The following is a 23,261-nucleotide window of genomic DNA, read 5'->3' on the forward strand; positions in this document are numbered from 1 at the left end:
GCCCGATTCCTTGCTTGACTTGACGACAATCTTTTTAGATAGCTCGTAGTGTGTTGCCTTTATGTGCATCACCATCGTGGCCTACCTGCCGGCAAGCTTCTTACGTGCCTGAATGGTGTAGGCGTACAGTGCGTCCTTGAAAGCGAACAAGAATGCAGCTGTGATGACACTTTGAGTGACCTTGGGCCCAATGCCTACCAACTCATTAGCACAAATACCTCACTTTGGCACAACATGTAGCACGCTTACCTCCATACAACCCAGTATACCCCTCTTCCCGGATAATCCTCCTGAATGTGGTCAACATATCCTCCCTCGGCCCGTCCCTCCCCGCGACATGCATCCTGCTCTTGACCGTAATATACGGGTACGTAATACTCGTGGCCAGCAACTTGCCCAATGCTCCTAGGTAGAATGCATCCTTGGGCGTAACGCGCCTCTTCTTCTCCAAAAACTGCTTGAGCTGCTCAAACACGGTATATTGCAAGATCGGGTTGATCACCAAGACCAAAGCCGGCATGACGCCAGCAAACAGGCGAGCGGGGCCTTCGTCGCGGATGAGGGCGAGCACCGTGGCTAGGGTGGAGGGGGCCTTGGAGGGCTTTGGTGCGCCGGGGAGGGCGTCTTCTGAGGCTTCGGATTTACGCGTCGTCATGCGTGTGTTGACTACCCAGATGGGATTGGTCATGAGGACGGTTGCGCTGCCGGCGAGGGCGCCTGCGAGCATGGATTCAACAGTGGTGAGTTTCGACGAGGCGCGACCGGCTTTGAGCGCGGCTTTTTCAAAGAATGAGCGCGTCCATTCGTACCCTTGACGCTATCAGTACTTGATCATGGCTGGTGTGTATATGGGCTCCATACAGTAGTAGTAGACGAAGTTCGTGACGCCAATGCCAAACAGCGCAGAGTCTAGGCCTGCGTAGAGTCCTGCAATGCCCTCTCGCTTTATGATGCGTCGCGCCGCGTTGAGGGTCGAGGACTGCGCGCGTTTCGATTCGACCTGAGCGCGTGTAGATAGCGTAATGAGAGGATAGCTAGTTGCCATTAGCAAGCAACCTCGCTGTTTTTATCATATACATACGTCAAAGCCATGGAAAGCAGCCCTCCTCCAGCGCCAGCTAGCGCATGCGCAACATTATCGCTCTGCTGAGCTGCGGTGCTTTGCGGCACTGATGCCGTCGAGTCGGCGAGCTTCTCCTGCGCTTTTTCTTGAGCTTGAGACATGTTGTTGTTATCGAGTCGAGTCGCGACGAGGTCAAAGGAGGGGAGGCGCGGGGCTACTGCGGCGGCGGCGGGAGGAGATAGCGATGCAGGGACTGCAGGTGCAGGTGGTGGTAAGAAAGAGCTAAGATAGAGAATTAATAAGAGACAGATGTTCAAAAAGGAGTGCGTGGTCAAGTCAGCGTCCCTGGACAGTATCTCCGCACTTTGAGGTGCGGCTCCGTTGGCTTGTGAACGTCACTTCACATTCCCGGGGTACGTTTACAACCGAGGTAAGCAGCTAGTCGGATACGGTAGTCCACCATCAAGACGTGCACATGTGCAATTTCCCCGTGTTCATGTGCTAACTTGGCACCATGGGGTCGCAAAGCCATACAGAGCTTATCGTGATGCGCGATGCGCGATTGGGTGGTGTTGGGGGAACAGTGCAGTGCTCGATCACGTGGGCTGCTGAGCGCAGGAATTTGTGCGGCCCTTTTCGCGGAGGAGTTGATTTTTGTTGCACTAGTCTATGACAATGACTAGGAAACCCGGCGTAATCACTGATAGTGAGCTGAAAATGTCTCCTTGTGTCCAGCTTGCTCTCACCTACCGCATGTCTTCTTCTCCAAAGCTCTCAAGGGCACATACAACAGCGCTGAGAGCACGATAGCAACCTCAAAGCCGATATTGCCCGTAGTCTCTGCAATCGGACCAGTGTACCACGTCTGCCCCATAGTCGGAATAACCAGGCCAGAGCACAGCACTGCAGCGCCAATAGCAGCGAGGCCTGGCGGAAGCTTCTTGGCATCATCCCATGCCGTCTCGTCCTCAGTATACGACGCGAAACTTGCCCGCCGGAATAGCAAATGCTCTGTAAGAACAATGCCGATGAACGCCGAGGACCAGTATCCGATAACTGCAACAAAGTTCTCTAGGTTCACGAAGAAGCTCTTTGCTGCTTCGACGGCAACGCCAATGACGATGCCCGTGATGAGGATGCTGAAAAACACTCGTGGAACGCGGAACAGCCATGGGATGAACATCTGCAGGTTCAGGGTGACGCTGTACATGGTGGCTGCAAGGTTTCCAAGCAGCGAAAAAGCCAGAATGACGGTGACGAAGCGGCCGAAACCACCTGCGGGATGTAGCATGGCTGCAAGAACACCACTAGCTGCGTTGGAGTCGTAGCCAGCCTGCCATTCGGGGATATTGGGTGTTGCGCCGCCCATGGCTGCGCCGAGTGTCATGAGCAGGATCGTTGGGAGAGCAAGGCCGATGTACGTGTACATTGCGATCCGCAAACTGGATGCTTTGGGATGCATGTATGTCGAAAAGTCGCTTGCGAGTGCGGCCCAAGGTAACATGAAACTTGCCACGAGGCCACCAAATGACAGGACTTGCGCTGCGGTAGCGAGAGGGGCTTCCACCTGCTGGCTCAGCAGCTTCCCACCGCATCCCGCAGCTACGATGAGAGCAATCAGGGCGGGAATCCATGCCCACTGCTCGTACATGTGTAGCACTCGGAAGCCGCAGAAGGAGATGATCAGTGCGAGGAGGCAGATGATGACGATACCAACCGTCGCGCTGATAGTCTCCCCATCTCTGACAGCAGACAGTGCAAACCCGCCAATGATGCTATCGACGACGCAGAACCCGGTGAGCGTGGCAAGATTCAGCAAGATAAGTACAGAGACGAGGTACTTTCCAAAAGAGAAACGGGCCTGAACCAGTTGTCGCATACCAGTCTTTGGGCCCCACGTGCAGAGATAGGCCACTGGTGCAGTCGAGATCAGAGTGAAGAACAGAATGACGAGTGAGGCATCTCGGAGGCTGAGACCCAAGTTCATGGTTCCCACCATGCCAAAGGTGACCCTGTGGATATATTAGCATCTGCACGTACTGTTACGGTGAGTGGCGGTTGCTTCGACTGTGCACGTACGGTAAAGGATTGCAGCTGAGGCAGAACCACAGCGTGAATATGTTGAAGTACTTCGTCTCATTCCGTTGATCATACGGCACCGGTGTGCAGCCTCTGAGCTCGACATCTCCACGCTTCTCCAGAAAATTGAGCATGCCTCTCCAGCCCCCGACTCTTGCCTGCTTGCCAGGGCCTACTTCCATATTGCCCTCGTCTATGTTGGGTCCTTTCGTCTCATCTTTTACCGGCATTCTACTGCTCTCGACATCGTCCAATCTCGCCATGTCTCCCAGCTCTTGATGGCTACAACCTTGTGCAACTTCGTGATTCGAAGGTGCTGTTAGGTAGCAGCTCGGGGATCCGAGACCGTGGTACAAAAGGCCACTCGTAAATACTTAGTGTATAGTGTCTTACTCCCTGAAAGCCATCATCATGGATATGTGCTGGAGTCATCACGGCTCTGTTCCCGTAATAGCTCCACCGAAATATGACTCCACGGTGGCGTACGCAAATTTCTGCCCCTACGGGTTACATCCTGGACTAACCGACGGCGGCAGAGAAAAAGTTATTGCCGGGCTTTTCACGATCTGGCCGACCTCCAAGCCCACTAGACCAACCATAGAAAACTAACCGCGATCTCATCTCATCAAAGTTGTGATTGGTACCGCTCAGCTGCAAGAGGAAAAGCGCAGCGAGATGCAGACATCGGACAACCTTTGCCGAGTCTCGCCGGGAAGTGACCGACCGCGTCCATATCGTGTAGTACTACGGTGCTCGTTACTCCGAGATCGTTCGTCGGCAGAGGCCAGCCGTTAGTGATGAAAGGGCTGTCGAGTGTCGTGTGCAGCATGGCTACACCTCCTTCACAAAATCCTCCCTCCAGGTTTTGTGAGTTGCAGTTTGTGAGTGCAGATGGCAGTCACGGGTGACAAGCAAGAACCTCCACCTGTAGACGAGGGTGTCTTGCGTCCGCAGCCAACGTCTGAAGGCGAAGTCGAAGTGCCATATAGCATTTACACAAGCAAGGAGAAATGGCTGATTGTTGCCATGGTCGCTTTGGCGGGATTCTACAGGTACGTCGTGAATCTATCCATCTTTACGATCTACTCAGTCACTATACTAATTGTAATAGCCCTCTACCAGCGAATATCTACTTCCCAGCCATACCGACCATTGCCCGCGCTTTTCACAAATCAAACGATGCTATCAACCAGACTGTCACTATTTACTTGGTCTTCCAAGGCATCTCACCGATGCTTTGGGGTCCCATCAGCGATCGCTACGGGCGCCGACTGGTCTATCTTGTTTGCCTTAGCATCCTAGTCGCCTCCAGTATCGGCATGGCGCTTTGTCCGACTGATCGCTTTTGGCTGTTGCTGTTCTTGAGATGTTTCCAATCTGGAGGTAGCGCGAGCACCATTGCCCTGGGTGCAGGCGTGATAGGCGACATCTCCACGAGCAGAGAAAGAGGAGGCTACTTTGGCATGTTCAATCTCGGACCCATGTTGGCACCCTGCATTGCTCCAGCTATGGGCGGAGCATTGTCGCAGGGACTTGGATGGCGCTCCATCTTCTGGTGTATCGTCATCATGGTCGCTGCCTGTCTGCTTTGTATCGCACTGTTTCTCCCAGAAACTCTCCGGTCGATTGCGGGCAATGGCAGTATCCCCGTACCTCGCCGCCTTCGTGCCATTGTCCCACTCGTTGGATGTAAAGCTACCCAGGAGGCCTTTGATCCCGAATCGCGTACAAAACCCAAGCACTCAGTCAACCCATTCGTCCTGTTCACGTATCCGGATGTCATCGTCCTCTTATCCTTCACTGGCATCGTATATGCCGTAAATTACACCATCACAGCTACCATCTCGTCCGCCTTCGCGAAAAACTACCCACACCTCTCGGAGACCGTGTTGGGCCTTTGCTATCTGCCTGTTGGTGCTGGCATGATTATAGGAAGCACGATGACGGGCAAGATGCTGGACTGGGAGTACGCACGCATCAAGGCCAACGCAGACGACAAATTCACCATTGAGTACGCACGGCTGCGCATCATGCCTTTCTATCTAATCCTTTTCGTCATCTGCGTCGTCGCATGGGGGTGGACCATACAAGCAAAGGCGCACATGGCCGTGCCCCTGATCCTCGGCGTCTTTTTGGGTTGGACCTCGATGGGCATTCTCAACTCGACAATGACGCTCAACATCGACATTCTACAATCACGTAGTTCCGGAGCGACGGCATGTACAAACCTGGTCCGCTGTTCGCTCGGTGCCATATTGATCTCTGTCATCGATCGCATGGTCAATGCGTGGGGTGATGGCTGGACATATACCTTCTGGGGTGGTATATGCGCTTTATTGCTTCCACTGATGTTTTTAGAGATCAAGATGGGACCAAAGTGGCGGATGAAGCGAGAGGCAGCAGAGAAAGAGCAGACGTGAGCGATTTTGAGTTTTCGAGAGCGGCCGAAGCCAAAGCATGATACCCCTAGAGATATATACTATATATGTTTATGAATTGACACGTACCTTTCAGTCCGCACTCAAGAGGCATGCGTGAATCTCTTGATGATTATATGCAAACACATTTAGCCTGTCAAAGTAATCTTACAAGGAAAGGAAGCATCGACAGTAAAGCACTCTTCAAACTGACAAAGGCAGAGCAAATATAAACTTGATAACCTCTTCGTTTTCTTCATTGGATATCGTATCTCTCAAGCCCGGATCTTTTCGATCCCTGAAAGACGACCCCAGTTCCAAGCCTTTTCTCTTGACATTTTTTCAGCCATATTGCTGGGATATACAAATACATGTGGGGAGCATAGCTGCAAGCTCCTACGCCACTCCAAAGATCAACGCAAGACCGGACACACTGGGCAGTGCCTGCAATGAGAAGACGCCGACCATACTGGTACAGATCGCTCAAGTAGACGCAAGCAAGACTAAAGATGACTTGTAAGGAAAAGGGGTCGGCGATGCCACCTGACCCGCCTTTGAAACGCCGTCGTGATTCTCCTGATATCATGCGCGCATTATAGGCATAACCGGGGAAGAAGACCTGCCTGCTCACTAAGTAGTAGGCTGTGCTCCAAACTCTGCACCACCACGCCCTCTCGGTGCACCGCGACCCCGGAAGCCAAAGCCCCGACCGCGTCCACGACCACGGCCGCGACCTCTGAAGCCACCGCGGTAGCCATCAACACTACCTTGGCCAAATGTCTCCATGTTCTTCCTACGTTCCTCAGTGCGGAACTCCTGGCCGCGCCTGCTTGCGGCTTCATCTCGGTCCTTGAGCTCGCTTGAGATGTTGTCGAAAAAGCTGGACCCCTTGTTATATGCAGAGGCGCCAGGGATGACAACCTCGTCTTGGTCGTCATGCTCATTTGACTGGCCGTTCGATTGGGCCTCTTCGGTTGGAGCTACGGCTACATCCCCTGCAATAGCTTCTTTGACCAGATCCTGCTTGTTGAACTTGGCATTCGCTGACTGAAAGTCGTAATCGGTTGTCGGTACTTCCATCCTTGGGTGTGGTGGGTGACCGCCTCTTCCACCTCTTCCGCCTCGACCACCGCGGAACTCACCAGCACTAGTTCCTCGTTGGCGATGCTGGCGATTCTGGTGTTCTCGCATACCCTCAACCTTCTGTGCCAAGTTGTTCATAGGGTCCGAAACGGGTGCCTGCCCCTGGGCCTGACCTTGGCTCTTATTCTGAAGGTTGAGCTTGGCCATAGCTTCGGCAACGGCAGCAGTAGCTAATTGCGTCGCATTTTGTTGTTGCGCAGCGGATGCCGCGGGCTGCTGAGCCTGTGCTACAGCTTGTTGCGCATGTGGTGCGGTCTTGGTCACCTTCGGGCTGGCAATGGGAACGGCAGGGACGATGCGGCCACCCTTTGGCCCAATGGGTGCTTTTGATGCTGCAGCAGGCTTCTGACCAGGCTGCGGCTGTGGGGGTGCAAGCGCAGATGCTACATCTGGCTTCGAGTCAACTGGTGGCGGCGGAGGTTGCTTTCCGGTGGCAGCAGGTGTCGACGTTGCTCCAGCTGGCTTCGCGCCCGCCTTCGGCTCTGATTGTTTAGCGGCGCCGTCAGCTTCAGCGACCTTTGGCTGCGATGTAGCAGACTTGTCATCCTTGGCTGCTGGGGGTCCTGATGGCGCAGGGCCTCTCGGACCTTGCGGGGCCTGATTTGGGCCTTGGTGTTGTAGGCCAGGTGGGCCAATCGGCATGTTAGGCGAGAAGGGACCAGGAGGCCCATTGAAGCCTTGCCCGGGCGGGAACCAGCCCGGAGGAGGAGCGCCAAAGGGAGGCATGCCAAACGCGCCAGGCGGACCTCCTGGGAAAGGTCCAGGGCCACCAGGAAATGGACCTGGTGGGCCGAAGCGGTTTGGGTATGGGCCCGGGCCACCAGGGCCACCGAAGGGAGGATAGCCGCCAGGCGGGAAGTGGCCATGTTGCGGGAAATTGGGCGGTGGTGGCTGCCGTTGCTGGTCTTGTGGAGTGCTGTCTTGACGGGGCTGGGACTGTTGTACCTGTCGCACATAGGTCGCGTCAGCAATGGAGCTATGCAGAAGCTTGAGGAAAGAATAGCTTAAAATGCGAGTGTCTCAGAAGGAAGGCAACGGAAAATATCCACATGGTTTTGCGCTCTCGGTGGGTTAAATGATTTACATCCGAAAATTTTTACATCATCGAAATAGAGGTAGAGAAGAAGTTTGGGGTTGACTTACTCCTATGATGGCTGGATCTTGGGGCATCGCAGGGGGAGCTTTCTCTTTCGCTGGCTCCTCAATGCGCAGATCTTTCACGTCACTGCCCCGGAAGACGATTTGCTCGTAGACGACATCTGACGGCGGGTACTCGTCCTTGCCGTTTTTGCGACCTTCAGTGCCGAAGGAGCGCACATTGTCTAAAGAGACTGTGGAGTCCTCTGAATTGATCTCGACGAGAGTGCCGACATAGCTACGCAAAGTCAACTGACGTGGCCAATGGGCCTTCAATCGAGTGAGCGGTACCGAATGTCACTCTTGGAGATGAGCGATATGCGAGATCTACGGCCTGGACGTCAGCGGGAGCTCAAGCTCGATGGACGAGGCTGCGACTGACCCGATGAACTCGGACATGGCTGTGGAGTGGGTATCAAAACGGGGGTAGGGGAGAGAGTAGAAGCTAAATGGAGAGTTGGCGGATGAAGGAGAGAGGGTGTGTGTGGAGTGGAGGGGAGAGGAGGAAGGCGTGGGATGGTTGTGAGGAAGGAGCGATGGTGGTGGGCTGAAGAGAGAAAGAACTTGGCAGCTTCAGCAGCTTAGCGAGGGCGAGGCGGCGGCGGCGGCGGGCTCGGAGCTAATGGTACGCCTCGTAGCCTCACGGTCGGCCTAACGAACAAACTGCCCTCCCTGCCTTTACCCCACACCTCACCCTCAACCTCAACCTCGCTCACCTCATGTACCTCTCTTGCTGCTCGCCATGAGCGTCGCCACGGATGGGCCAGAAGACGTCTACGAGGCTCTTGAGCGCTACAATTGGGACGACGATGTCGAGTTCCAGTCGGGCCTGAGTGCCATTCTCGGCAGCAACAGCTCGCCCGAGCAAGCCGCAGAGCTGGGGCTACGGGCACGATGCTTCTACTTTGCACGGTAGGCAGCCTGATGGCTTCGTTTGGTGACGACGACACAGCGTGCTGAACCCCTGCAGCAAGTTCAGCAAGAACATCGACTTCGATGCCTACAAAGCCTACCGCCACGCTCGCAACCGCCCGCCACCAACACCGCCTACCACGAATGGCGCACTGGCTGCTCCCATGCTAGACCCCTTGGTCCAGGCAAGCTGCGACACAGCTGGCGGCCTCCTGCCAGCGCTTGCGAGCCCGAGCGAACCGCCAGCACCCTACCCAACCTCGTTCGCCCAAATCGTCGAACTCATCACCAGTGGCCAACCAGTACCGGGAATCAAAGAGGTACCGCCCACGGTTTTGACGGGACAGGGCACACAACCCGCTCAGGCGAGGCGGAAGAAGCCATGGGAGAAGGATGAGCCTGCGCCAACCACCCAACAAGCGCATCAGACGGTATCCTAGGACCTGCTGTATATGAGGGAAGCCATGGAGAGGAGCAGAAACATCTGTTAATCATAGATACCCATATATGAGTACATATCGCTGCATCTAGCGGAGCATTGCATTAGAGAGGAATCATGAAGCCATATACCTATACCCCTTGTTTCAGTGCTTCACGTAGTGCCCTAAGGTGTTTGTTGACTGTCGACAATGATACGCTCGGCACCACTCTTCCAATCTTCAATCCGACTTCACTACATGCACAGGAAGATTACTCAGTATCATAGGCACCACAGAACACATATAGACTATAGACTTTACTAGTCCGGGATTCAATACTGCCTGTGCTACAATACCTACTGCGGACGTCGTATCCAACCCCTCAAATACCGCCTCGTAAACGTCCACAGCAATGGACTATGGTAAGACAAGGAAATGAACGATGCTGCGCCATAGAGTCCTGAGAGCAAATTATGCTGGGTATAGTGTGAAAGTAAACGCCGCTAGTGGGAAACACCAGTACAGCTTGCAGAGAGTGACCCCATATGCTACGCCGAAGTTCGCCAGCACATGTCTCCATCAGATCAACCAGTCCTAGGAGCATCTAACAATGCCAAAGCTCCTGCTGTCCATTCCAAAAACCCTAGAATGGCTTATCGATGCCATAGATGTTGTGTCAAAGTGAGAAATGCGTCGTGTCAGCCGTAGGTCACGGAGTTCATATCTTCACGTTCCCTCGTCCATGTCGTCGCCGCTAAAGGGCGTAGGCAAGCTTCGCGAGTCGCCATCATGCGTACCAGCATCCTTGTCCGTGCTCTTCTGGGGTGTCGGTTCGGTTAGCATAGTGTCGTTGTTGCCGTCCACGAAACTGTCCTCGTTTGCATCGACGTCAGTAGTCTCCATGGCAGATTCAAACACGCCATCGTGCTCGTCTTCGATAATAGTTGGTTCCTGCGTATCCATGACAAGTCCTTCACTCTGCACGCCACCCAGCACGTCCAGTTGCCCATTCGCAATAGGTTCGAACTCAGCTTCAATCCCGCGCAGAATCTCTCTGACATCCGACCGCAAATTCGTCTCTTCTGTGGTCTGGATCATAAGAGGTTGGTGGTGAACCACGCCGCCAAGGACTTGCATGTAATCCCTATTCATCTGCAGGAAGATGTCATCGGCTTTGGTTTCCATCGAGTTCTGTAGGGCCTTGCACATCTGGCCAAGATGCTTCTCCACAGTCCTAGTGGCTTTGTAAAACATCTCATGTCTCTCGTGTTCTACATGATTCTTCATGTGCTCCTTCATGCGCTTGTAACTTCCTTGCCCATGCTCAAAAGCGCAGACATCGTAAACCGAATGCATGATGTTTGCGATGGTTGGAGTAAAGTCGCGATTAGCTTCACGTTGCAGTGCAGTCATCTGCTCTATGAGGACAGCCCCGAGGTCTTTGTAGAGTTGCTCGTACGTCTGGATTTGCGTCTTGAGAATAGAGAGGTTGGCTAAGCTGACGCCATTTTCATGGGCTCGCTCCTCAATGGCTTTATGGAAGGCATGAAGAATCTTGCCAGAATTCGCGATGTAGGTATCAAAAGCCCTGGGCAGGCGGCGGGTGAAGGTACGCTCCCAGCCTGTAGCTAATTTCTTGAGTATTGGGTTGACACTGTCACGTAGTTAGTACTAGAACGGAAAGAGAATGACAGCGCATAAAATAATGTGAAAAGGCAACCAAGCGAATCTTGCCGAGCAAAGAATAGGAAGTCTATACTCACAGGTCAGCGTTGAAATCACGGTGGCCGGCGGTCGAAGAATGGTAGGCACCATTTCGCCTAACGACAGCTTTATATGTCGCCCAAGCCAAGCCACCCATATCTTTATAGCCCCATGCGGAAGCTGTATTGGGCGCAGCTTCGATAGCGTCGTTTATGAGCTCCGGGTACTTATCGAAGATTTGGTTTTTCATTTCTGCCCACAGCTCCTGGATGCAGGCTCGGACAGCCTCCCGCAGACCGGTGTCCAATTCTTTCAACCTTCGCTTTAGGTACTCAACCTGCTTGCGCTTATCGTCATCTGTCATCTTCGCGTCCGTACCATCGGCCGATACCCACAAATTGAAGGTCGTCAGTAGCTGGCAAAGACTAAGCAGGAAGGTTCGGCAGGTCTGAATCCTTCCACCTTCGGTAAGCTTCCTACAGTGGGCTTGGAGCTGTGGAATCTCAGTCTCTTCCGGTGTTAAGAAACCAGGGACATTGTCATCCTTTTGTAAGCGTCCACACATCTTCTGATATGCTCGACCACTGACGCAGAAGACGGGCAAAGACCTCGCGACTTTGTCATAATCTCGCAATTCTTCGTCAGGATTGAAATTATCTTCGTCTTCTTCAGCGGCGTTCTCTTGGTCTATCTCCTTGATGCCGGCGGCGAAGTCTTGCTGAATGGCGGTCTTTGAATACTCATTGCGTCCGGCAATGCAAATGCGGCTGACTTGACCCTTGATGTCAGCAATCTTCATCTGTATGTCACGAATAGACGGTCTCAGCTCCTCGATTGAGGCCTTTATCTGCGAGCCTTCGCGTCTGGCGCTCTTCTTCGTTTCCCTCAACTCTTTCAATTTATTTTTGATGTCCGCCTCTGTGAGCCGTGTCCGGGTCTCTTCAAACATCACCTCATCGTCGAAATCACTGCCATCCCCGGATCTGTCGTCATCGGAGGCAAGAAAATCGTCATCATCATCATCATCATCATCATAAGTCTGCCTTTTCTTTCGAGACTGCTTGCTCAAGCTACCCTTCCTGCGCTTGTTGGTCTTGGGTAATGGCGCAAAGACCACATTTCCCTCATTCAAATTTTCCTGAAGCCCCTCCCAGACTTCAATCTCGTCGGCCGTGTTCCTAAGACCAAATTGGTGAGCAGCTTGCGACTCTCTTAGCTCTGTGATCTTGTCCTGAATGGTCTCAATCTGCTGCTTGTACTGATCTTCTTGTTCTTCAAACTCCGCGACCTCATCTCCCAGCTCCAGACTGTCCATCGCCTCTGTGATGGAGATATCATCTGTCTTCGAGCAGATGAAGGTTACGCCTGAGAACCCGCCATCATACTTGAGTTGTCGCTTGAACGAGTCTCCGAGAAGGGTCTTGGCAGCCTTGTCGTCGACTGCTCGATTAATCGGAGCGACGATCCAGAGACCTGTGCATTGTTTCATGTAACCTTGGGCAACAGCAGATCGGGCTGCGTTTGAATCGTGAATACCTGGAAGATCTACGATGACAGCGCCTGTCGACAACGCGGAGCTCTTAGTGTAAATCTTGACGACTTTAATCAAGGGCCAGTACTCCATCTCGAAAGTCTTCTTCTCTCTTTGTTTGCTCTTGTCCTTCTCTTTGTCTCTTTTGGTAATCTTCTCTCTGCTGTCGACATATTTCTGTAGCTCTCGGTAGAACGGGCCAGGCATAGCCGTACAGATTTCCTTAGTGGTTCCGAGGATGTTGACAACGCCTCTCTCGGACATGAGACCGGGAACAGTAAGCTCACCTAAGGAGTCCTTAGGTAATTTGGGGTAGACAGAGTGAAACTTGGCCCAAGCAATGCCTGCGTCTGAGTTTGGATCAGACGCTTCTCGCGAAAGAGAGCCATTCTCAGTAAGAAACTCTTGTGTTAAGACGTTAAGTTCCTTCTCCCAGTCTTTCGGGCTAATGAACTCAATTTCTGCTCGGTATTTGGAGGAGGTATCCGTGCTGTTGTTCCAGGAAATTTCCGTAACAACCGCAGTACATGCGCGCATACAGTTCGTTGGAACGAGTCGTTCTTCGTCGAGCATAGCGTTGATGACACTACTCTTACCAGCTCCGGTATTGCCCACAACTCCAACAACTGTGCGTTTTCGCTCGGCTAAAGGTACCAGCTTTTCGATTGCTAATACCCACGACTGCGCGTCTACATGAAACAAGGCATACTGAAGGAACTTTTGTCTCAGCTTCTCCAGAACCACCATCGATCTGGCCACCCCTGCATCGAGAATATCAGGATTTTGCTGGTCGATGATTGTCCTGATATGACGATCTGTGAGCGGCGATTCGTCCTGGCTCAGAGGGGACGGTTCGCGATTGAAGAGGCTGTCCGGATCGAATAGATGGGCCGACTCCTTAACAGGGGTCTGGTATGGCGGCGGAGAGTGCCTCTCCTCTTTAACACCATTCCATTTGGGGCCAATTGCAGGCTCATCGATGACGGTTTTCAGCTCGCTATAAGGTGACTGGTATGGAGCAGGTTGAGCAGCGCCCTTGGAGGCATTTTGTGCATGTTGGGTTGACAAGGGCTCAGGTACCGTGTTCGATGAACTCTCTACTCGACCAGAAGTCGGCACATGTGACTCTCTGTTAGATGGGAATTGAGGCGAACCAATTGTGCCGTTCTCTTGATATTTCGCGATGGGTGTCATAGGAGGGACCATGCTTTGCGCCCTGGTGGAGGAGGATGATTCTGCACCTGCTGTAGCAGATCCGTCCTTCGCACGGGAGGCAAGGGGGGTATGAGTAGTCCCTTGTGTACGGCTTGCGATATCAGCTTGCAGGTAGGTGCTGCCTTGGAACAACTGCGGATCCGAGGACTGCACGCGTGTATAGGTCGTATCAAGATCTGTCGCCAGAAACAAAACCAGGTCGTCGCCAGGTCGCAGGAATGATCTGACGTTGTCGCTCTTGTCCACTTTTACGTCTTTGAATCTAAGCTGGAAGCCGCGGTTACCATGTCGTTTCTCGTAGACTCCAATGATCATCTGGATGGGTATTTTCTATAGGTGTCAGTGTTCTACTAACATGTTCTAGATATGCCAATGCATAACAGTGTTTGCTCGAGGCAAGCGGTGTCAAGGCTCTTAGTGACAACTGCGGGTGTCAGATACTTACACTGTGACCAATCATCCAGACGAAATCATCTCCTTCCAGCTCCTCCTCTAGACCTTTCTCATGGTTGAGCACGCCGATCCAGCATCGCTTTGGTTTCAGCTCCTGCGAAGGAACAACTGCCCTCGCCCGCTGCTGGAAGCCGTCCCAATCCATCATCGCAATTTGATGACCTAATCGCTGTCGTACAAAGGGTCACTCTTGCGGTGAGATGTGCACAGTCGCATGCGACAAGTCTTGATACGCAAAGCAAGAGCGCGTCTTGCAATTGCGAGTGAGATAAGGTAGTAGAACAGAGGCAAGTCTGTAGAGGAGGACGCGAGGAACGAGCGAGCTATGACCGGCTCCACAGATTGGTATAAGTGACAGTGACTAGGGAAACACGGAATGATTTAGGTAGCGAACCGCGGGGAAACGCGACGCGTGCCTTAGCGCCCATCGCGCCAAGTCACGTGAGAAGTCTGTGCGTCAACAGCGATTTCTCGCGATCTCGCGGTGAGGCACAATTTCAGCCATCTGGTCCACGAATGCAATATCAGGACAGTGTGATTATCGTGCTCTATACGACGTATATGCGATTACGTTCCTTGAATACAGATGGGAACACCACAGAGCGACGGATGGCAATTTCCGCATGGTACCCTCTGGAATAGCGTGTGGCACTATAGCGCTGCTGGTTCTATACCAATCTCGACTAGCCCTTGTAGAATGCTCAATTTCCTTATTTATGTTTCAGCTATTCATGAGGTACTGACTCCACGCAGGGCCCTCCATCGCGATTCAGCTCTTGCATAAATCATTGAAACCCTCTAGGTGTCTACGTGCTACACTTCAGTACGTAGGTAGATGCCGTCTCACTAGGCGATATAGAATAGCAAGTAGGTAGACGACGAGATTCCTCATCAGAGATAAGGCATGGGCCAGAGGCTCACCGAACTTCCACTACATCAAAAGGTTGTGCCAGCTTGCACAATGTACAAACTTCCCTTCTAGTTACCTGTGGATGGTTCAAACGTTTGTGCATGAAGCTAAAAAGACAATGCCTCTGTTTCCCCCTTCTTCTAGACTCTCCCTTAGCCTTTGGCGACTAAAGACGTTGTGTGTTATATATGTCTCGGTTCTTTGTTCCATTGTCTTATATCGCAATATCCACAATGGCATTGTCTGCGTTATGTATACTAAGACGAATCATCTCGAATACAGTTCAACCACTTCAGACTTCATACTTACAAACGATGACCGATCAAACACCACCACAAAAGAAGCCTACTACTCCCAAGACGGGCTCCGGCATCAATAGTCTCATCGCAGCATGCAATACTAATGACCGCTTCAAACTTCTTGAAGACGACAACGTACTCCCATCGGACCTAGATAATTCCATCCATCCCATATTCTCATGGTTCCCTTGCAACGGACGAATGAAGCAAATGCTCCAGCTCGCTTCGCAATTCATCACACACGACTCTCTTCTTGTTTTCTTCGTACCACTATTATATGGACGCGAGTTGACCGGTGCCATTAATGCCACAAGCAAAACATACCTTTCAGATCCCCTAGCCAACGTTCCTGAGGCGAAAATTACGGAATACATAGCTGGAGTCCGTGAGGCTCTACATTGTCTTGGTCACAGCATAGTATTTGAGTTTACACCACCAGCGAAACGGGTATATGCTCGCACGATACGAAGCAATGACAAGCCGACGCACACTTCGACTTGCTGCCCCGCATTTCAGAGAAGGTATTCCGCTAAAATCGAGATTGCAGATTACTTCAGGACTTATTACGACGATGAACGTGGCTACGCGGCAGCCTCCCGCTGCGCTCAATTCCGACATGATTTCCTGTTCGCCTCAACCCTTGTACACGAGCTTGTGCATGCTATCGGAGTTCTGCGTCGAGGTAATCTAAACGAGCCACACATTCGAGCTGACTGTCCAGATACCGAATGGGGCTATGGTTGGGAGCATTTCATGTTTGGTAGCATCATTAACCCTCAAGATAGGACGGGACATGGCACGCATCTACTCATGCGAAAGATTTGGTCTGACCCGAAGGTTGCAGATAAAGCTGGAGGAAAAGAGTACTGCGACGTACCTATGTCTTATATTGCACAATGGTTCCGCAACAAGACATGGGGCACCATCGACGAACATGGCCCGACCGCTATCCCACCACCGACCGCTCACTTCAAAATCCAGTCTTCAAAGAAGCACTGCGCTTGGGTTGTCGCAACCGACTGCCCAGAAGTCAAGTCCGATCTCATAGCCCTTCACAACGGTTGGAAAGAGTACACTCAAAAACTCCAGCTTAGTGCTCGATCAGCTCGAGGCTCTTCATCGCCACCAGCTGGCGTATCTGTGGCTACTAAGATCTTGTGGCGTCTTCAGACAACAGAAGAACTGCAAAAAACAAACGTACCGTTCATTGTGCGTATACCGAAAAGGATGCAACAGTGCCTGACTTGCGGGCAAGAACTGGTAGACACCAAGCGTACCACCTGTGCGCCAGCTCCCCAGCAGGCACATGTCATGACTGAGTGCCTGTCCTCATCTCCAAGCTGCTCATCCAGCCCATCCAGCTCATCCAGCTCAGATCTCTCCCGAAAGCGACGAGCAGAGTCACCAAGTGAGTGTGACCGAGCCAGGAAACTGATCAAACGATGAGTATACCCAGCCACACCACCAATAGTGGAGTCGACTCTTAACATGAACTCAAATCTAGAACATTTCGAGTAACACGGTATTAATCGTAATAAGGTGACAGAGCACTCTGGCCCGACCGACGGATCTTCAGCATGTCTACAAGGTAATTATTGCATAAGGGAATATTTTTCGGGGTTTGCATTATAGACATTTAGCATTCGCATTAGCATTAGCATCGATTACATTTTGATTCCACTCAGTAAATCAAACATTGAATCCACCAGCTCAACTTATGGATACATCCTCCATCCCAATACACCAGGCATTACTAAGGGCGCACTAACGGCTATCATGACTTTCTAGAAACCTCTAGCTCATTCTAATATATCGATTTTCGCCCCAATTTGTAGCAAACAAGTATAGTCACATGCATATCATCACACAGTCTATCCTAAAAAATCACAATATAAGATCAGCAAGACTACTCCCGACCCTGGCGTTCAGAGAGCACATTGCCTACACAGCCGGTGACTCCCACATGCCACCTGATAAACACCTTGCACATCGCGAGGACTAGATCAGCTCGCTCGTGCCGGTTCAGATCTGCTCAGCTGCAAGCCCATGCCCAATCTGTCAGGAAGCGTATGGAGCGAAACACTCACCGGTTCTCCTCCCACACTGTGGACATATTTTCGGCCGGCCATGCATCCTGAAGTGGCTCAAAGAAGGCGCGAATACCTGTCCGATGGATCCAAAGCAACTCTTCACACCATCGAATCACGTTACATTGGAAGATGAGATTGACCTTGAGAACTGGTCTTTAGTTCCGGTTCATGTACCCAGTGTTCTGACCGAGAATAGGAGAACAGCAACAAGGCAAACAAACGAGAGCGCCTACTATATTTTCTTCGGGGTGAAATCATTGGCGTGAACGGGCGACTTATTCTCGAAGGATGTAGCCGCTTTGTTCGACATTTATGGCACACCACATGCTTTCTTTTCCAGCAGATATGGCAAAACGCAGACGAGCTGGGTATCTTCTCCATCGATAATGACTACTACGCGGTCCGATAAATACCGTTAGGTGTTATTGTTCCAAACAGCGCATAGCCAGTGCTGGTGGGGAAGGTGAGGATTATGCTGGTGCGGCAGCTCCAAGCATTGGAAGATAGCTGGGTAGAGGTACTGATGCCGCGAGAGGTATTGGAGAGATGCGCCAACGAACTTTGGAGAGTTTGTAAGCGGAACGATACGATTGATTTTAGGATAGGTCCTCAGCACTGATCAAATCGAATTCATGAATAGTTGCCTTGGAACCATTGAACGATGTAGCCTCTGTGGCTTCAAAGCATTCTACGACTGTTGAGTGTACTTACAAAGTTATGCGAAACCATCTAGCCCTATATTTGGTGTCAACTAATAGAATGTTTAGGGGTTTGTCGTGCACTAAATAGTGCAGCACCTGGTGGATCTTTGTTGCCGATGGCGTATAAATCCCGTGCACGAACGGACGATATCTAATGCACTTGGTAAAGAATATGTTTTTTTCAGTGCATGCCGTAACGCTCTAATATACATTTTATCACCCGTGCCCTTCCTGTCGCATAGATAGGAATGACTTAACCCCTCTTCGCGAAACCAAAGATCGAGCGGAATTGCTTGAAGGAGATATCCATCCCACCTTCTTGCCCCATCCACTCAGCATACTTCCTGATCAGCTCATTTTCGCCATTGTCGACCTTTTCAGCCACAATTGGAATTTCTATCACACCCCCATTAAATGTATGAACACGTGCAAAATACTCGACATGGCCCGGGGTGTGCGTGGGGTCGGGTACATTAGCGGGAGTATCATCTGTGGTGCCATTCATGGGTTGGACAATGACTGTGGGCTGCCTCGGCTCTGATCGTTGAACCGGAGAGCTCGTTTTGCTAAGTCCGATAGCAAGTAGGTCGTTGGCTGAAGGGCCCTCGTGGCCAGCATTTGTATCCTCTCCAGTCATTAAATCGACCCTGGGTGATGTATCGACACTGGATTTGGGTTTAGTATCGACTCTGGGTGTTATATCTTGTCTAGGAGTCCGTATATCCTCTCTAGGAATGTCGATTCCACCCATATCTACATCTTCCTCAGCTGGTTTCTCTCCTTCCTTCGGGGCATTTGAAATGGTCGCTGCAGAGTGGCGTGTTGTTCGTCGGGTCGTCATTCGGGGTGTCTGCTTCTCTGTTGCATCCTGTGACGATGACTGCTGCGTATTCTCCTCGGTTCCTTTGTCCGCCTTCTGGTCGGAACACATGATCTGCTCTGATTTACGAGGTCGGCCACGTTTACGCGGTCCCTGCTGTGACAGAGGTTCACTCTTTCGCTTATTGGGACCTCGAGCAAGACCTGGTGGAAGTCTATCGAGGTTCGATGCCACCGCTTCAGCTTCGGCGGCGAGGATTCGTGATGGAGTAGAGCCTGCGGCGAATTAGCTACAGTTATGAAGAAGCCATGGTGGGGTAAGTGAAGAAAAGGAATCGTGTTGGAAAAGTAGGAATATCGATATAGATAAGGGATTCATAGAGCAGCTTACTGTTTGATGTGCCGTTGTGGAAGTGAGTATGGTTGTTAGGATCACTATTAGCTGCCCGGTCGGTGGGCCTGTCATTACCGCTAGCGATAATAGAGGTAGGCGTGTCGGCCTTCAAGGTAGGTGCAGCCTGGGCACTCAGACTATTCTCGAGCTCATTGTCTTGAGATGACGGAGAAGGTGATTGAACATAAACAAGAACATCGTCGTCGGTAGAGGCTCGTGACATATGTCTAGCCTCTGTAAGAGTAGTTCTCATGGGCGCGAGAGATTTCACTGGAAATCGTTAGCAAGAATGAATCTGAGATGAGCTGCATAACGATCACCGTGTTAGCGCGCTCGCCATTGAGCATAAACTTACTATTTTTGACGTCCTTCACCCGTGCGCTGCCTGACTTTCCCCGGGGCTTCGCTGAAGCAGGCGAGGACTTATCCTTTGGTAGATAGCGTCCATTCGGGCCACGGACCTTACCGCCGCCCGCATCTCGCAATCCTTCTGCTTCTGACTCAATGCTGAGTTCGGGCTGATCGCTCATCGTGATAACATCCAATGGCTCTGAAGATGAGACTTCTGATACGGCTCGGACCATTTCAGGTTCGTCGTTTGGCGCTGGCTTTGATAGAGGCATCGCTTGGATCTTTGACCCGGAAAAGATATCTTAATGTCGTGGTTAGTAAGATTGGCTTAGAGAGGGCAAGGCAAACGCGGTGAAAGCGAAAGCGACAAAATGATTTGAGGCTACGATAGCCTGTAGTGGGGCAAATCTAGTACTGATTTGGTGGTCAACGTACCTGTAGATGTGGGAAGTTCTTGTGGAGAATTGGCCTCAGACTGTTCCTCGTGCTCTTGCTCTGCTTCCAGTTCCTTCAGTGGAGTCGGCTGATTTATCGAGTCCGATTGATCTTCAGGCTTTGCTTGCTTCTTGGAGTTGGCAGGAAGTGGAATAGGTGTCTGTTGAGAAGGCCGAGGACAGTACCTGCTTGGTTGCTTTCTGCCGAAGGGAACTTGAAGTTGTGGCGCCGGAGAATCTCCATCTAATAGAAATTAGTTGCATGAGATTACACGTGTCCAAAACGAATAAAATACTCACGTTTTGTTGTATCAAAGCCATTGGTGACGCGCGAAGCACGCGGCTCACAGTTCATGCCTAGCAGACTGACACCCGGAGCAGCCTCGCCACGCGCATTGTTCCTAACAGTAGCCGAAGGCATGGATTTCCAACTTCTGTCGAAGAAAGGCCATTTGTCTTGGGCTTTGTTGGTGAGCGATCGCACCCGACGATAAGCCTTGTCCAGATTTTGGAAGCCTTCTGTTGTACGAATCGTCCTGCCTCCTTGATCGATGGGCTCATACAAATAATTATCCTTGACCCAATTGGCTAGAATGATGTCCTCTTCCGCTTCACTCTCCCTAAGATACTGGTGTATGTCCGCCAACGTTTTCAGGTCAACAAAGCCGAACACATGTTCAGGAAGCACCATAAAAGGTGCGCTATTGTCGGACGGGTTATATGGAGTGTTTGAGCTAGGAACCATAGCTGTGCGAGTGGTTGGTGGCTGTAGATGGCTAGGAGCGGGGGTTGAAAATCGGTATTGGATGGAAATAAGCTTGGGCTCGCCTTGGTTAAGATGTGCCAGTTTATAGCTGAGGTTTACAAACTGCTATCTGGGTTATTAGAATGTGGTTGTGGAGAGACAATAACAAGTTCCGTATTGTCGCGCGCACAGGTCCTGGCGGCGAGAAATTCTCGATTTGCGGCGACCGAAGATTAGTAGCTTGCGCAATACAGACCGCTCATGGATCAGATGCTCAAAGCGCTTTCTATGTTAGCCTGGTTGTTTCTCGTGGTTGCAATCGTTTCGGGCTTGTGGTGATGGGTAATTCGAAGCTATTAAGAAAGTGAGGTTCGTAGCACGGTCAGGTGATGCAGCACGATCATGTGATTTTCATTGGCACAAGCATTTCGCCACGAACATTCTCCTTAATCGAGAGTGCGGAAAGGTCCAATGATTCAGGCTTCATACTTGGTAAATTTTGAGACCGTTCCGAGCGCAAAGGCCATCTTGGGGTCCTGCAGGACATCTAGATTGACGACAGCTTCGGGTTGCGCTGTGATGGTCAGAGAACTTTACACGAACTGCTCTGACGCCAAAGACATGTAGCGGGGTGATATCCATATACCCAAGGAAAGAAGTTATTGACAGTTTCCAGGCTTCCTATTGACCTGAACGCACTCCAGCAAAGGCGCACGCCTGACGCGACGCCCCCTGATCTCTCGATCCCCGCAGCTTGAGGATGCGGTTTGCTATTAAGATCCCCTCAATGTCGGCCTACCAAGCTACATCCCATCTCTCAAAATGACCCTATCCGTGTCGGGATCGCGATTTACATACTTTCAATGCGTACCGAAGAACAGTATAACCTATACGATATAACAAGCTACTCTACAGATGTCCATCAGAATCCCATGAACCTAGCTGGATGAGTAGGTGCCTATATTCATGTATAAGTCCATTCTACAGAAATTCTGCATACTGATCATGAAAGTGTGGGATGTAGGATCTAGCTCACGATTTCTCGGGATATAGACAAGCCCAGAATAAGACATTACTGATCAATTCACTGCCTCATTATGGTAGCAGAAGCAGCGGATGAATATCTTCGAGCTATATGCGGGGGGAAATCTTAGATTGTATAAAACGGAGGAATCTGTGAGCAGAGCTGATAGAGGTGGCTTGGTGATTGCCACGTTCGAGTACATGCATCACCGCGTGAACTCCCTTGACCTTTCAATTCTTCGTTGCTACGACGATAGTAATGTTTCTATTTGGCCGGGGTGTTCTTATGGTTTATGGGTCGACAACAGAATAGTTATTCGAATGTAGGCACAATGGTAGTGACCAGGTAGTCGTATCGCATTGCAGTATTCATTTGGTGTCAAAATTTGTGTGAATTATGCTACTAAAGGATACAGGACAATGTGATTTGGCCAATTCACCACTCTCCTTCTGCCGTCCATTTCCCTACCATTTGCTCTGCCCGCCTTCCTCCGACTCGTCTCTATTTTCTACCCCCGCCTAAGCCGCCGCATGCTCTGCGGACCAACCCGATGATACGGCTCAAACCGCCCGTAACGCCCATTATCAGTATAACTCCAATTGCCAGACGAGGTCCCGTAAACTTGGTTGTACCGCGTCTCGCCAGCCCGAGTGCCCGGCGTATGCGAGTACATGCGGTCAGGGTAGTAGCCACCACCGTAGTTGGGGTCTTGCAAGCTGGTACGGTAAGGGTAGTTGTGGCGGCCGCCTGGAAACATTGTAATAGATTTGGTTTGGGATTTGTTGGTGGAGATTAGTTGTGTGGCTCTCTGTTAGAAATCGCTATTAGTAGATATGTTTATAGAATTCGATATTGTTGTATTTGTGCAGAAGAAGAAGAGAATACGGTTGGGCTTTGGCCTTTATACAAATAAGTGCCGGTGGACGATGAATGCTGGGAAGGTGACGAGGCATGAATTGAAGTGGTTCAGATTTCAAAGGGTTGACAACACAATATACACAGTATGACAGCAGGATTGAAGGTCTTAATCCAAAGTTCGTGACAGCTGGCCGCGAGCTCTTCAACACATTCGGATCAATCTGGCGCACTTTTCTTCACAGAACATACTAACAACCTCATCGAATGTATTTTGATACTCCGCGCTATTCGAGTGTGTGAAAGAAATTGGCTGTGCGAGAAGATCACCTGTTGTCTTTATAATTTTGGGTTGCATCTTTGTGATGCTAGTTCTGACGCATAACGATACGCGTGGTCCACAAAGGTAGGGATCAAAGCTGTCAAGGTCTTGTAATGACATGATATCGGACGGAACATGTTTACAAGCGTGGAGAGGACCGGATAGCGATTGAAGGATGCTGGCTCTCGCGTGTGGTTGATGACAGGCAAAATCTTGACTTACTCCTACAAATCCGTATGACAAA

General features: G+C 51.2%; 9 protein-coding genes across 9 annotated transcripts; 3 read left to right on the forward strand and 6 right to left on the reverse strand.

Annotated features, from left to right (window-relative positions):
* Window positions 1-81: 81 nt before the first annotated feature.
* K460DRAFT_282024 (peroxisomal membrane protein-like protein) lies at window positions 82-1,224 on the reverse strand (the record flags this gene model as incomplete). Its single annotated transcript, XM_040928540.1, has 4 exons — window positions 82-194; window positions 250-810; window positions 862-1,034; window positions 1,082-1,224. The coding sequence occupies 4 exons, from the start codon at window positions 1,222-1,224 to the stop codon at window positions 82-84; spliced, it is 990 nt and encodes a 329-aa protein (XP_040787184.1).
* A 581-nt stretch (window positions 1,225-1,805) lies between these two features.
* On the reverse strand, window positions 1,806-3,372 carry K460DRAFT_376280 (uncharacterized protein; the record flags this gene model as incomplete). Its single annotated transcript, XM_040934864.1, has 2 exons — window positions 1,806-3,075; window positions 3,143-3,372. 2 exons carry the CDS (start codon window positions 3,370-3,372, stop codon window positions 1,806-1,808), a joined length of 1,500 nt encoding a protein of 499 aa, XP_040787185.1.
* Window positions 3,373-4,033: 661 nt separating this feature from the next.
* Window positions 4,034-5,562, forward strand: K460DRAFT_286385 (MFS general substrate transporter; the record flags this gene model as incomplete). The annotated part of the gene is made up of 2 exons (XM_040928880.1): window positions 4,034-4,194; window positions 4,254-5,562. 2 exons carry the CDS (start codon window positions 4,034-4,036, stop codon window positions 5,560-5,562), a joined length of 1,470 nt encoding a protein of 489 aa, XP_040787186.1.
* A 627-nt stretch (window positions 5,563-6,189) lies between these two features.
* Window positions 6,190-8,076, reverse strand: K460DRAFT_284672 (uncharacterized protein; the record flags this gene model as incomplete). The annotated part of the gene is made up of 2 exons (XM_040928758.1): window positions 6,190-7,647; window positions 7,846-8,076. Coding segments are annotated over 2 exons (1,689 nt in total), but the record flags the coding sequence as incomplete, so codon positions are not given.
* A 505-nt stretch (window positions 8,077-8,581) lies between these two features.
* K460DRAFT_283642 (uncharacterized protein) lies at window positions 8,582-9,191 on the forward strand (the record flags this gene model as incomplete). Its single annotated transcript, XM_040928673.1, has 2 exons — window positions 8,582-8,751; window positions 8,810-9,191. The coding sequence occupies 2 exons, from the start codon at window positions 8,582-8,584 to the stop codon at window positions 9,189-9,191; spliced, it is 552 nt and encodes a 183-aa protein (XP_040787188.1).
* A 705-nt stretch (window positions 9,192-9,896) lies between these two features.
* On the reverse strand, window positions 9,897-14,221 carry K460DRAFT_282081 (uncharacterized protein; the record flags this gene model as incomplete). Its single annotated transcript, XM_040928543.1, has 3 exons — window positions 9,897-10,824; window positions 10,934-13,950; window positions 14,066-14,221. 3 exons carry the CDS (start codon window positions 14,219-14,221, stop codon window positions 9,897-9,899), a joined length of 4,101 nt encoding a protein of 1,366 aa, XP_040787189.1.
* Window positions 14,222-15,318: 1,097 nt separating this feature from the next.
* On the forward strand, window positions 15,319-16,527 carry K460DRAFT_249139 (uncharacterized protein; the record flags this gene model as incomplete). Its single annotated transcript, XM_040927371.1, has 1 exon — window positions 15,319-16,527. A coding segment is annotated over one exon (1,209 nt), but the record flags the coding sequence as incomplete, so codon positions are not given.
* Window positions 16,528-18,231: 1,704 nt separating this feature from the next.
* Window positions 18,232-21,144, reverse strand: K460DRAFT_335547 (uncharacterized protein). Its single transcript, XM_040930952.1, has 5 exons — window positions 20,372-21,144; window positions 20,073-20,315; window positions 19,642-19,938; window positions 19,284-19,556; window positions 18,232-19,168 (listed from the first exon to the last, which is right to left on the reverse strand). The coding sequence occupies exons 1-5, from the start codon at window positions 20,814-20,816 to the stop codon at window positions 18,327-18,329; spliced, it is 2,100 nt and encodes a 699-aa protein (XP_040787191.1). The 5' UTR covers window positions 20,817-21,144; the 3' UTR covers window positions 18,232-18,326.
* A 1,204-nt stretch (window positions 21,145-22,348) lies between these two features.
* On the reverse strand, window positions 22,349-22,597 carry K460DRAFT_282230 (uncharacterized protein; the record flags this gene model as incomplete). Its single annotated transcript, XM_040928553.1, has 1 exon — window positions 22,349-22,597. The coding sequence occupies one exon, from the start codon at window positions 22,595-22,597 to the stop codon at window positions 22,349-22,351; it is 249 nt and encodes an 82-aa protein (XP_040787192.1).
* Window positions 22,598-23,261: the final 664 nt, after the last annotated feature.

Source organism: Cucurbitaria berberidis (genome assembly GCF_010015615.1).
Source record: "Cucurbitaria berberidis CBS 394.84 unplaced genomic scaffold K460scaffold_3, whole genome shotgun sequence".
Taxonomy (NCBI): Eukaryota; Fungi; Ascomycota; class Dothideomycetes; order Pleosporales; family Cucurbitariaceae; genus Cucurbitaria; species Cucurbitaria berberidis.

Bases quoted from the DNA above. Each gene is read 5' to 3' on its own strand.
- K460DRAFT_335547 (XM_040930952.1), bottom strand. From the start codon at position 20,816: ATGGTTCCTAGCTCAAACACTCCATATAACCCGTCCGACAATAGCGCA. The intron at 20,316-20,371 runs GTGAGTATTTTA...AATTTCTATTAG, and splicing joins TGGCTTTGATACAACAAAAC to ATGGAGATTCTCCGGCGCCA. The intron at 19,939-20,072 runs GTACGTTGACCA...CACGACATTAAG, and splicing joins AGAACTTCCCACATCTACAG to ATATCTTTTCCGGGTCAAAG.